The 12,938-nt window shown below is 45.7% G+C and overlaps 1 protein-coding gene across 1 annotated transcript; it reads right to left on the reverse strand.

Annotated features, from left to right (window-relative positions):
- Positions 1-792: 792 nt before the first annotated feature.
- On the reverse strand, positions 793-6,937 carry NOTO (notochord homeobox). The gene is made up of 3 exons (XM_037806606.1): positions 6,514-6,937; positions 2,773-2,987; positions 793-951 (listed from the first exon to the last, which is right to left on the reverse strand). The coding sequence occupies exons 1-3, from the start codon at positions 6,935-6,937 to the stop codon at positions 793-795; spliced, it is 798 nt and encodes a 265-aa protein (XP_037662534.1).
- Between the last annotated feature and the right edge of the window lie 6,001 nt (positions 6,938-12,938).

Here is a 12,938-nt window from a genome sequence, read left to right on the forward strand (position 1 = left end):
GAGTCAAGGTTGGGAAGGGAGGGAGGTAACAACCGCCTTGTGAAAATACAGCAGTTAATGATAAAATGCCAGCTTTGGCAAAGGCACGGTCAAACTTCCCTCTTATATATAATAACACGGAGGGGATTTTGTGGGTAGAGCATGCCTGCTCTAAGGAGACAGCTGGGCCGTGGCTCCTTCTAAGAGTGGTAAAAGTTGGAACAAACTTGAAAACATGGGAAACTCTGAGAAGTGAGCTACCTTTCCCTCCTCCTTGCTCTCAGCCCCACCACCCCAAGTAGGGAAGAGTCTTCTGTGCCCACACACTGATTCAAGGAGGCCCCTTCTTCACAGCCAGCCAGGAAAAGATGAATTCCTGAGGAGACCAGGGCTGGCGTAGGCCCCACTCTCCCAGGTGAGGAGAGCCTAGAAGCCTTAACAGTTACTGTGCACTTAGCACCAGTCCGGGCACATTTGAAGGGCTTTACAGACTTCATCCCATCCCTGGGAAATCTGAATTATTAACACACCTATTATACTGATGAAGAAAAAGGCTCAGAAGTTCAGTAACTTGGCCAAGCGCACAGAGCTGAAGGTCAGTCTGTGCCTCTGACCGTTCCTTTATCCAGTCTCTCAGGAGATGGTATAGAAAAGAAGGTCCCTGCTTGACAGGTCAGTTCTGTCTGGGGCCCTGTGACGCTGGGAATCCTCCTAGACTGGCAAGCCAAATCCAGTTGTGAGGCAGAGAAGTCCAGCGGGTGTCCCCAGGAAGGAACAGTCCAGACATCCTGGGTAGAGCCTCTGCCCCAGTCCTCAGCTGTCCGCTCCTGACTTGACGTCTTCATTCTGGATGCTGGCGCTGGACCTGCTGTAGGGTTCAGTCGGAAAGGCATGCGTGGCAGGTGGGGCCAGCGGTTTCAGTTTTTGCTGTTTCTGATACTTGACCCTGCGGTTTTGGAACCAGACCCTCACCTATAATTGGGGGTGGCAGACAGAGATCAGAATGTGACTAGAAGTTCCTGTTGCTACCCCATTCCCAGAGTGCCCACCCCTATCTGTCTAGCCCAAACATGTTCTTCCTTCTACCTCTCCAAAACACACTTCCCTATAATTCCAGTTGCCATTCATTCATTCAACAAGTATTCATTGAGCTCCTATGTACCAGGTACTGTCCTAGGAGATGGTGTTATCATGGTGAGCAAGCAGTGCTTTTATGGAACTCAGGCTGGTGGAAGGAGACTGATTAAACTTGTAAAGAAGCAATGTGATATAGAAACACAAATGGGGGTATAAATAGAACTGGGTAGGGGCAGCCTCCCTGAGGAACCAGCACTTAAGATGAGGCTCAGAGGTTGGGAGGCCAGCCTAGTGGGGACAGAGAAGAGCTGGCTGAGGCAGGGGACAAGCTGTAGGTGGAACCAAGCTTGGCTTGTTTCATGACCAGAAAGGGGATAGCATGGATGAAACACCTGAGAGAGGGTAGAAACTGAAGGAAGGGCAAGTGGGTGAGATTAGCAGAGAGAGATCACCAAGGACCTTGAAGGCCAGGAATAAAGAGTGTCAACTTTGAGGCTTTCAAGTAGGATGTGATTTAATTTTATTACATTTCTGGCTGCTGTGTGAATAAGGGATTAAAGCAGAAGCCGGGAAACTGGAGACTATTGCAGTAATCCAGGAAGAGCTGGGGGTGTGGGAACTAGGGGTAATGGAGAGAAATGAACAGATTCCAGTTGTATTTTGTAGGTGGAGGTGACAAGGCTTGTGGATGGACTGGAAGTGGGAGAGAAGGAGGAATCAAAGATGCCTAGGGTTTTTTGAGCAACTGGGTGGATGGCGGGGCATTTATAAGGAAAGGAACAGGTTTGGAGAGAAAAAAAAGGATTGAGGTTTAGACTTGTTAAGTTTGAAATACCTGTCCATGGGACATCCAAGTGGATACATCAAATAGGCAGTCAGCTGTACAAGTCAAAGGACAGTGGTGGGCTGAAGATACTAATTTGGGAGTTGTGGGTTTCTAGGTGGTATTAAAAACCCTGGGGATAGATGAGACCATTGAAGGAGAGAGAATTGAGGTCAGAGAGGGAAAGAGTAGACTGCAAAGGAGACAGGGAAAAAAATGGCCAGAAAGCTAGGAGAAAAACCAAGAGAAAAGTGCCCTGGAAGCCAAGACTAGAGCATGTTTCAATAAAGGAAAGTATGGTCAACTGTACTGGGTGCTGCTAAGTAGTGGAGTAAGATGAGGAAAGGAAAGCATCTGTTGGCTTTGGGAGCATGGATGTCATTAGAGACCTTGACGAGAAGCTTGGATGGAATGGTAGGGAAAGAAGTCATATTGGAATGACTTAAGGGGTGAATGGGGAGTGAGTACTTAGAGAGGGTGAGCATAGCAAGTTCTTTAGAAGTTTGTCTGTGAAAGGAGCAAAGAAATTGTGCAATAGCTGGAGGGGAATATGGGATCAAGAAAGTGGTTACTACTATTTTTAAACATCTAATCCCTGAATACCTTCTTAACTTTACTGTCAGCTCCTTATTTAGCCTGGAAAGTTACAAAGTTCTTGATTAATGTCTAGAATAGCATCATGTGTTCTTCCCATAATGTGATTTCACATGGAACTGTTTTTCTCAGATGGAGAGAGTGCCAGTGGTTAGGGTCTGTCTTCCCCAACAGCCTGTCACAGAGATGGAAGGCTCATGTCCTCCTCACCCCCACCCCACCCCCATATCTCAGGCCTCCCAGAGGGTAGTATCTGTCCCCGGGTGCAACCCAGGCCCCACTGGAGCACCTCCTCCCACCTGGTTCTCTGTAAGGTTGAGCCGGGCTGCCAGTTGGGCCCTCTTCTTCCCCACCAGATTGTGCTGCTTTGCAAACTCTTTCTCCAACTCTTCCAGCTGCTCCAAGCTAAACACAGTTCGAATCCTCTTGCGGCATCTCTTGGTGTCAGGAAGGTCCTTGGCTGGGGCCCGGTCTGGGAGACTCCACAGGCCTGGGTGGTGGGCCAGCTCCACGCCTAAACAGCAACCAGCAGGAAGGGAGGTTAGCCAGCACCCACCCAGCCACCCATCTTGGAGGAGAGAGGACAAGCACACAGCTCTCCTGCCCTGCCTTCCCCTTGCAGCAAGAGGCAGAGTGGGAAGAAACTGCCTACAAATACCAGTAGACAAAGGAGAAAGAAGGGACAATGCTGTGAGGCTACTTTGTCCTCCACTACTCTCCAGCTGAATGGCCTGAACTCTGGCCCCTAGAAGGAGCTGCCAAACTCTCTCTCTCTCCTGGCCCTCTCTTTCCTCTCCTCGGCCACTTCAAGAAACTCAACAGGATGGTCAGAGAAGGGACCCCCTGGGGTTCACTCATTTCATACATTCAGCAAATACTTTTTGAGTGTTTTACTATGTGTCAGTCTTGGTTCCAGGACAAAACAGAAAATCCCTGTCTTCATGGAGTTTATGTTTTAGAAGTAGGGGAAACAGACAGTAAACCAAGGAAATAAGAAAAGTATTAAGTATGCCAGATGGCAGTAAGTGCTAAGAAGAAAAATAAAGCAGGGAAAGGGTGAGTATACGTGTGTGTGTGTGTGTGTGTGTGTGTATGGAGAGGTGTAGGTTGCCTCTTTAGGATGGGTGGCCACTTTATTGAGGTAACATTTGAACAGAGCCACTATATATGCTTGTACAGCCCTGCCCATGGGTACCCAGGTAAGAAGATGAATGGTGTCTGAAATTCTGTCTACTCTCCGCAGGCCAATCCAGGCCCCCTGACAAGGTGCTGTGTCTGCTTGGAAGAAAGGGCACCTTTTTCTAATGCACACAAAGGTGCCATCAGCTCACCAATCTGTGGGCCAGATCCACTAGGGGATGGTCCCCGAGTTATGATTTGAAGAGGATGAGGGAATGAGCCACTGGGCATTCTGGGCAGAGGAACACTGCAATTTCAGTGCTAAGACCCCTCAGCTTCACTAGTTTTGGGGAAGCTCTGGGGCTGGCAGACAGACCAGGGCCCCAGCTGCCCAGTGAGCTGCCTGCTAGGACACCACCCACTGGGCCCACCAGGCTCACCACATGCCTGCCCAAGGCAGGGCTGAATGACCAGGAAAACCCCAGCAGGATGTCCAGCCTGGTGGACCCAATCTGTCCTGCGTCATTCTATAACCTGAAAAAACTAGGCTGCACTGCAAGGTCCTTTGGTGCTCTGGTTGGATTCCTGGCTGTCACCAGGCCCCAGCTATAGGACCTTGGGCAAGTCGATATACCTCTTTGAGCCTTGGTTTTGTCATATGTAAAATGATAATAATCCCTACTCCCAGAGATGTCACAGGGATTTAAGAACAATGGTTCTTGTGAGGTGTTTAGTGCTGTGCCTGGCACACAGCAAAAGGAGAGCCAAGGGTCCTCATAAAAATTATAACTACACAAGAGACAATTAGCTTTTGGGAATGAGATGGATTATTTCCAGATGGGTAGTCATTAGGAAAAAATTAAGCTCAATCCATACTTAATACCTTGCACCAAGAAAATAATCCAAATGGAGCAAATATTTTAAATGTAAAAAAAAGTAAACCTACAAAAGTCTAGAAATCAGGGAGAATTATTTTGTGACCTTGAAGTGGGGAAGGTCTTTCTAAGTATGACATAAGATGTAGAACTCACAAAAAAAGATCAATACATTCAAGCACAATTTTTTTAAATTTCTGCATGACAAAAAAAAAAAAAAAAAACAATCCAACCCATTATAATCAAAGTCAAAGAGCAATAAAGGAAAAAATATTTGCAACTCATTATAGTCAAAGGGCTGATTTCCCCAATATAAAAAGAGCTTCTACAAATGGATGTTTCAAAATAATCAACTAGGAAAAATGGGCAGAGTACATGAACAGAGTTCACAGAAAAGGCTGTTAAACATTTGAAAAGATGCTCAGTCTCACTTATGTTGGAGAAATGCACATTGAACTGTCACAGATATACCATTTTTTTTTCTATCAGCTTGGCTAAGATTCAAAAGTTGGATAACACAAATGTGTTGGCAAAGATGCAAGTAAAAGAGTGGGGGGTACATCTATAGAGGGCAATCTGGCAAAATTACACAAGAACAGACACTTTCACCCAGCAAATCCAGCTATTCTAGAGTATCCTACATGCAGGGTTATTTGTTGCAGCGCTCTGTATAATAGCAAAAGATGGAAAACAATCTTTGGGGCCTGATTAAATATATTATGGTACATCTTTACAATGGAGCAGCCTGGCTATAAAATCTCTTTATGGATTGATATGGAAAGATCTCCAAGATATATGGTCAAGAGAAAAGAGTAAAGTGCAGGGCAGTACAGATAGTATGGGGGGGAAAAAGGCAGAAATAATATGCATGTAAATATATGTGGGTAGGTGTGTTCAGATATTAAATACGCATAAAATGCTTCCAGAAGAATAAAGAAACGGGTTATGGTTGCACGTGGTGAGGGAACTAGGTGTCTAAGGACAGGGGTGAGGGAGGAAACTCTGTGTATCTTAGTATGCATTTTGCAGCTTGACCTTTGTGGATGTAATACCTATGCAGAAGCAAACTTGAAAATGAATCAACTTTAATAGAAAGCAGTAAACTGCAATTCAGACCTCAAGTGGGTGGAGAGTTCCAAGAAAGGTGTTTTGGAGTGATGGGCACTCCTCCCAGGTGCAGTGGCAGGGAGGAGGGGGATTTGGATGGGGATGGGAAGTTGGCACTAGATACGGTCTCCAACACCTTCCAGAAAGGGCTTGTCCTGCTGAAAAAGGGCTTGGAGAAAATGAAGGGTGGAGATGCCCCAGGGAGGAGGAACCAGCTGAGATTGTTAGAGGGATCTTGGTATGGATTTATAAGCCCTGAACTGACTTTGCTATTATGGTGGACATCAGGAAGCATTTGGCACCCCAAAATGTCATGGATGGTAGTATTAGCCAGAGGAGAAAGTTACTTCAACAACTAAATTCCCACTGGACTTAAGTGCCTGGCACACCAGGGCCCTTTCCACGCCTGCTGGGTGTCATTCTTAGGGCTCTATATTTGAGCTAGCTCAGAAGGGTTATGTATGGAGCCCAAGTTCCCACAGGGGGAGAGCGGTAGGGACCTCGCTGAGCACCCACTTCTCCTCGGAAAGAGAGCTGCCTTTTGGAAGAGTGCGCCACTAAGCGTTATCCACAAGGGAGGAGAGGAGTCAAAGGGCTCTGTATAAATCACTCCTCAAGGGGCGCGGGAACAGGGAGCAGGGCTGGGTCCTCTTGCAGCCCCAGCGCTGGCGGTGGCAGTCTCCGGAGCCCCTCTCCGACCCACCTGCATCTCCGCGTCGGTGCAGCCCTCCCCGCCCACCCCCTCAGCAATGTGGGAGGAGTTGAGCCATGTGCCAGGGTCTGGGCCCTGAGAGTCCCTCTTCTCAGGCCTGTTTTAACTTTACAGTTAGGCCCCTTCTCACTGCAACTGTTGGTTCTCAAATCCAGGGACTTCTCTAGTCCCATGACTCCTGCCGCGGTCTCCACTCTCCACCTTCCCCCACCCCATTTTCCCCGTACCTGTGACGTCGAGGCCCGGGAGGCCACAGAAGTGGGCCACGCGCAGCCCCAGTACAGGGGACTGGGGGCACCACGGATGAAGACCCACGCCCAGGTAGGCGGGCAGCCAGGCTGCCGAGCACACCCAGGGCAGAACCGGGGACGGGGAGGGAGCGGTCCAGAGGCCCCGGGCGGTGCAGGCGGCGACCGACAGCGGGGAGGCGGCCGGCGCGCACGGGTCGGGCCTCGCCAGGATGGCCTCGACGGAGAAGGAGGACTCGAGGCGACCCGAGACGCCTCGGGCGGGCCGGGTATCTGCACGCAGGGGCGAGCCTGAGGCCACCGGGCTGTGCTGGAGCGCGGGAGAGCGACATGAGCGCGGCGGCTGGACCCGCGAGCCGGAGGGAGCCGGCGGCCGGCGGCGGCGCGGCCCGGGTCTGGGCATGGCACGGCTCTCCCGCGGACGGGCGAAGGAAGAGGAGTCGGCTTCTGGGACTGTACGGGGTGCGTGAGAAGCTAGTGAGAAGACCCTGCAAAAGGGAGCGAGCCCCCCTGGCCGATAACTGCCCCAGCTGTCGGTGAGGGCTCTTAAATTGGACAGGGCGGGGCTGGGGGCGGGTGGGTTCTTCCCGCGGCCCAGGCGGGGCCTCCCGCGCTCCGGGGCTCCACCCGAGTCGGTAAGTTCCTGGACGCCCCAGGACGCGCCCCGCCCTAGGTAAGGCAGGGTGGGGCAGCGCCAAGGGATGTATTCTCTTCCCCTGCATCTAAAAATTCCCTCCCTGGTATGGTCCGGGATAGGACCCTGAGCTCGCTGCGGGATCCTCGGCGAGCTGCCCAGCCACTAGGTTCCGTCTTTGCCGCTCTCCCCGGGGCCCGGACTGGGCAGAGCTGTGATAAGGAGATGGGATCGGGTAGTGGCCGCCTATGTCCGCGCCGATTTTCTTAAAAAAATAAATAAAAATTGAATATTTTATTTATAAGCATTGTGAAAAGGAGATTTCCCACCCCAGCCGCCCAGTGTCCTTGCCTAGAGACACCGCTGTGGTCACCAATTTCTTTTTGATCCTTCCAAGACTTTGCACCCAATCATCTAGGGCTTCAACTGGAAAGATATATCCCGTACCCAAAAATGTGTAAGAGTAAAAGTTAACACGGAGGATTTATATAGAGAGTTTCTAAAGTATTGTAACGGTGCCAGATTAGGAAATACTAATTGCCAGTGCACGGCCTCCGAAACTCCTTGCATTCTGTGGGTTTACTACAGGTATTTGCATCCCCGTTTTACAGATGGATAATCAGTACATACCTACTAGCTGTTGTCCTTGGTCAAGTTACATGTTACTGTTTATATTTCCTCACCTGTAAAATGGCTAATCAGTACCCAGCTCATAGGGTTGCCTTGAGCATTAAATGAGTTAATGCACGTAAAATATTTAGAATTGCCCCAGTCCATGCTGAGATTGTGGGGCTCCGACGGATTACTGCTTCCCGAGCTCCCATCGCATTCTGCCTCCCCAAAGCAATGCTTAAAATTGAAAGTACCCAATGAGAGCGGTTCCGTGGCATTTTCGATGGGCGTCGGCAGTTTCGGACACAAACGCGCTCCCTCTACTCCTCCAGGTAGCGGCGGGAGGAACCTCGCTGGGGTGGGCAGCGGCTTCCAGCCCCTCGACGTCCCTCCCCTCCTTTGGCAAACAGTGGCTCCGCCTTCTGAGCCGCCCGGATCCGGGGTAGCCCGGAGGGTGAGAACTTGTCCAGGGTCTAAGTAAGAGGCGGGAAGCCCTACTGGTCTCAGGTCTAAGCTTACTGAGCTCTGGCCAGAGGCTGCTGGGTCAGACGAGAGGAAGCGCAAACGGGAGTTCTGGGGAAGGGGCGTGGGCGGGATGAGAACACAGAAGGGGGGCTCTTACTCGTCTGAGGTCAAACTTCTAAGAGCTGGGGGAGCAGGCAAAAACTCTAGAGACGCGCCCCTCCCCTGTGATTCTCAAATCCTACACACACTATTCAGCTTCTCAATGGGTCCGTTTTTGAGACGCTTTTCCTCTGAGAGGGAGGGCCCAGGACCCGCCCAGACGAAAGCGCCAACAGAGCGACTTTGTAGGGAGCAGACGGGGACCCAGCATTTCAGGCCCAGAAAGACAACAGCTCATGCTGTTGGGGAACAGTGGGGCCCAGTGAGTGAAAATAGGGACTTTTAGAGTTGGACAAACCTGGCTTCAGCTTTGTCACTGAACACTAACGTGGCATTTGATAAGTGGCTTAGTCATCCTAAGCCTCAATTTCCTGTAAACTGGGAATGATCTCAGGTGAGAAGATAATACTTCATGGGATTGTTACAAGAATTAAATGAGATTGTATTTTTCGCCAAGAAAATAAAGTCCTCACTAAATGGTAGCTATTATGGAGCAGGGAGAGGTTACTGGCAGTGGTAGATGAGTGGGCTAAGCTTTTAAAGAAGTGCTCTGAGAGATAAGATATGGCCAGATTTATAGGCCCAAGTGTGTGTCCTTTATACACTGAGACCCTTGGGGTTCATCTGGCAGCAGCATGCAATCTGGAACCAGGCAGAGGTGGGCAAAGAACAAGACAAAACTTTTAACATGGAAGGCATATGAACATTTTGGTGAGACTACTTGTACTGATTTTTAGGTCAAAAATATGGTCACTAGATTTTCAGTACATGATTCACTGCATTTAAGTACAAAATCGTTTTCTTTTGTTTTGTTTATTCCTCCATCTTACTATAAGTTCCTAAAGGTAGGTATTAATATCCCCATTTTGCATATAAGTAAATCAAGTTAGAGAAGTTAAACTGCCTAGGTTCAAATCCCTTAACTATGTGACCTTAAGCAGATTGTAGTTTTTTAAATTTGCATTTCCCCAAGACTGTTTATGTTGAGCATCTTTTCATATGCTTATCAGCCACCTAAATGCCTGTTCAGGTGATTTGCTTATTTTTGTTTTGCTTTACTACCTTTTTCTTATTACTTTGTAAGAAAATACAGTATAGATATCAGTATTTTGGAATCAAGTCCTGAGGTGCTATTTGCCTATATATATATGTGCAAATGCCTTCTCCTACTCTTGCCTGCCTTTTCATTCTTTTAATATTTTTTTGATGATCAAAAATTCCTCATTTTAATAAAGTGTAATGATCTGTTTTTGTGTCCTTTTTTTTTAAATGGACTTTCTTTTTAGAGCAGTTTTAGATTTACAGAAAAATTGTGCCAAAAACACAGAAAGTTCCCTTTTATTCTCCTCTCTTCTCCAGTTTCCCCTATTGTTAACATCTTGCATTAGTATGGTACACTTGTTACAACTGATGAACCAATATTGGTATGTTATTATTAACTAAAGTCCATAGTTTACATTAGGGTTCACCCATTGTGCTGTTCAGTTCTGTGAGGCTGACAAATGTATGGCATGTATCCACCATTGCAGTATCACACAGAATAGTTTCACTGCCCTAAAAATGCCCTTTGCTCCCCTATTCACCCCTCACTCCCTAACTCCCTCTCCCTGAACCTCTGGCAACCACTGATCTCCTGCCTATAATTTTGCCTTTTCCAGAATGTCATACAGTTGGAATCATATAGTATTTAGCTTTTTCAGACTAGCTTCTTTCACTTAGCAATAGGCATTTAAAGTTCCTCCATGTCTTTTTATAGCTCAACAGCTCATTTCTTTTTATTGCTGAATAGTAATACTTCATCATATGGATAGACTACAGTTGTTTATCCATTCTTCTATTGCAGGACATGTTTGCTTCTGATTTTTGACAATTATTAATAAAGCTGCTATAAACATTCATGTACAGGTTTTTGTGTGGACATAAATTTTCAAATTATTTGGATAAATACCTAGGAGCACTAATCCTAGGTCTCATGGTAAGACGACACATAGGTTTGTAAGAAAATGCCAGACTGTCTTCCAAAGTGGCATTTTGCATTCCTGCCATTAATAAATGAGAATTCCTGTTGCTCCACATCCTCGCCGGCACTTGGTTTTGTCAGTGTTTTGGGACTTTAGCCATTCTAATAGGTATGTAGTGGAAATCATTATTGTTTTAATTTGCAATTTCCTAATGACATATGATGTTGAGCATCCTTTCATATGCTTATTTGCCATCTGTATATCTTTTTGGCAAGATGGCCATTCAGATCTTTTGCCCATTTTTTAGTTGGGTTTTTTGTTTTCTTATTGTTGACTTTTAAGAGTTCTGTGTATGTTTTAGATACAAGTCTTATCAGACATATGATTTGCAAATATTTTCTCCTGGTCTGTGCTTTGTCTCTTTATTTTCTTAACAATATCTGGCAAAACAGAAGTTCTAATTTTAGTGAAGTCTAGTTTATCAATTTTTTTCTTTCATGGATTATACTTTCAGTATTGTATCCTTTCATGTACTTTTAAAGAAATCTTTGCCTACCCCAAGTCATGAGAATGTTCTCCTATTATTTTATTAATTCTTTGTTATTTTGCCTTTTACAGATAGGTCTAGAATTGATATTTGCATAGGTATTAGAAAAAGGACTAAAATTTTTCTCATTGTGGTAACATATATACAACCCCAAATTTCCCATTTTAACCCTTTTCATATGTACAGTTCAATGATATTAATTATATTCACTATATTGTGCTACTGTGCCGATTTGAATATATTGTGTCCCCCAAATGCCATTGTCTTTGTAGTTTTGTGGGGCAGATGTTTTGGTGATGGCTGGATTTGCTTGGAATGTGCCCCACCCAGCTGTGGGTAATGATTCTGATGACATGTTCCCATGGAGGCGTGGCCCCGCCCATTCAGCATGGGCCTTGATCGGTGGAGCTATATAAATGAGCTGACTGGGAGGGGGGAGGAAACGGAGTGCAGCTGGGAGTGATGTTTAGAAGAGCAGCAAGCTTGCTAGAGAGGAACGTCCTGGGAGAAAGCCGTTTTGAAGCCAGAGCTTTGGAGCAGGCACCAGCTGCCTTCCTAGCTAACAGAGGTTTTCCAGACGCCATTGGCCATCCTCCGGTGAAGGTACCCGATTGCTGAGGTGTTACCTTGGACGTTTTGTGGCCTTAAGACTGTAACTGTGTAGCGAAATAAACCCCCGTTTTATAAAAGCCTATCCATCTCTGGTGTTTTGCATTCTGCAGCATTAGCAAACTAGAACAGCTACCATCATCACCATCCATTACCAAAACTTTTTAATCAGACCAAACAGAAACTCTGTACCCAGTTACTAATAACTCCTTATTACCTGCCTCCCCCCAACCTGTAATCTCCTTTCTGTCTCTATGAATTTGCTTATTTTAGTATTTCATATAAGTGAAATCATACAATATTTGTCCTTTTGTGCCTGGCTTATTTCACGCAACATGATGTCTTCAAGGTTCATTCATGTTGTGGCATGTATCAGCACTTTGTTTCCTCTTACAGCTGAATAGCATTTCATTGTATGTATATACCACATTTTGTGTATCCATCCATATTCATTCACTGATGAACACTTGGGTCGCTTCTACCTTTTGAAAATTGTGAATAATGCTGCTGTGAACATTGGAGTACAAATATCTGTTCAAGTTCCTGTTTTCAAATCTTTTGGGTCTATACCTAGAAATGGAAGTGATATGGTGAGTCTGTTTAACTTCCTGAGGAAACTCTAAACGGTTCTCCACAGCAGCTGTACCATTTTACATTCCCACCAACAATGTACAAGAGTTGGTATTTTTTGGCATTCTTGCCAATACTTGCTATTTTCTGTTTTTCAGTAAAAGCCACCCTAGTGGTATCTTAGATAAAGTGGTATCTTATGCATTTCCCTGATAACTAATGATGTTGAGCATCTTTTCATATGCTAATTGGCCATTAGACAAATGGTTGGAGAAATGTCTATTAAAGTCCTTTGTCCATTTTTAAATTGGATTGTATGGAAAAGATTTTTTAAGGATAAATTAAAATCTGCAACCATAAGAGAAAATATTGATTAATTTGAATACACAAAAAATTAAAAATTAAATGTGCCCAAAATAAAACAAAACTAATAACAGACTTAAAGAAAAATATTGATGAGATGGGACAGTATATAAACTAGGCACTTTATTAAAGAGTTATATCCAAATAGCCTATAAGCAAAAAAGTCCAGCCCTATGAGTCATCAGGGAAATATAAATTAAAATCACAAAGTGATTCCACTACACACCCACCAGAAGATGGAAATTACCAGGTGTTGGTGAGAATGTGAAGCAATTGCAACGCTTAAGCATTGAATGTAGGAGTATGAATTGGTACAAACATTTTAGAAAACTGTCTGGCAGCTTTTACTAAAGCTGAACATATGCATACCCCATGACCCAGCAATTACATTCCTATATATATATAGTCAACAATAATATGTAAATATTTTTACCAAGAGACATGTTCAAGAATGTTTATAGCAGCATTATTTGTAATAGCCAAA

The sequence above is a fragment of the Choloepus didactylus genome, chromosome 17 (genome assembly GCF_015220235.1).
Source record: "Choloepus didactylus isolate mChoDid1 chromosome 17, mChoDid1.pri, whole genome shotgun sequence".
In the NCBI taxonomy this organism is placed as follows: Eukaryota; Metazoa; Chordata; class Mammalia; order Pilosa; family Megalonychidae; genus Choloepus; species Choloepus didactylus.

Bases quoted from the DNA above. Each gene is read 5' to 3' on its own strand.
- NOTO (XM_037806606.1), bottom strand. From the start codon at position 6,937: ATGCCCAGACCCGGGCCGCGCCGCCGCCGGCCGCCGGCTCCCTCCGGC. The intron at 2,988-6,513 runs GTACGGGGAAAA...GTTGCTGTTTAG, and splicing joins CCCGGGCCTCGACGTCACAG to GCGTGGAGCTGGCCCACCAC. The intron at 952-2,772 runs GTGGGAGGAGGT...CCCCAATTATAG, and splicing joins TCAACCTTACAGAGAACCAG to GTGAGGGTCTGGTTCCAAAA.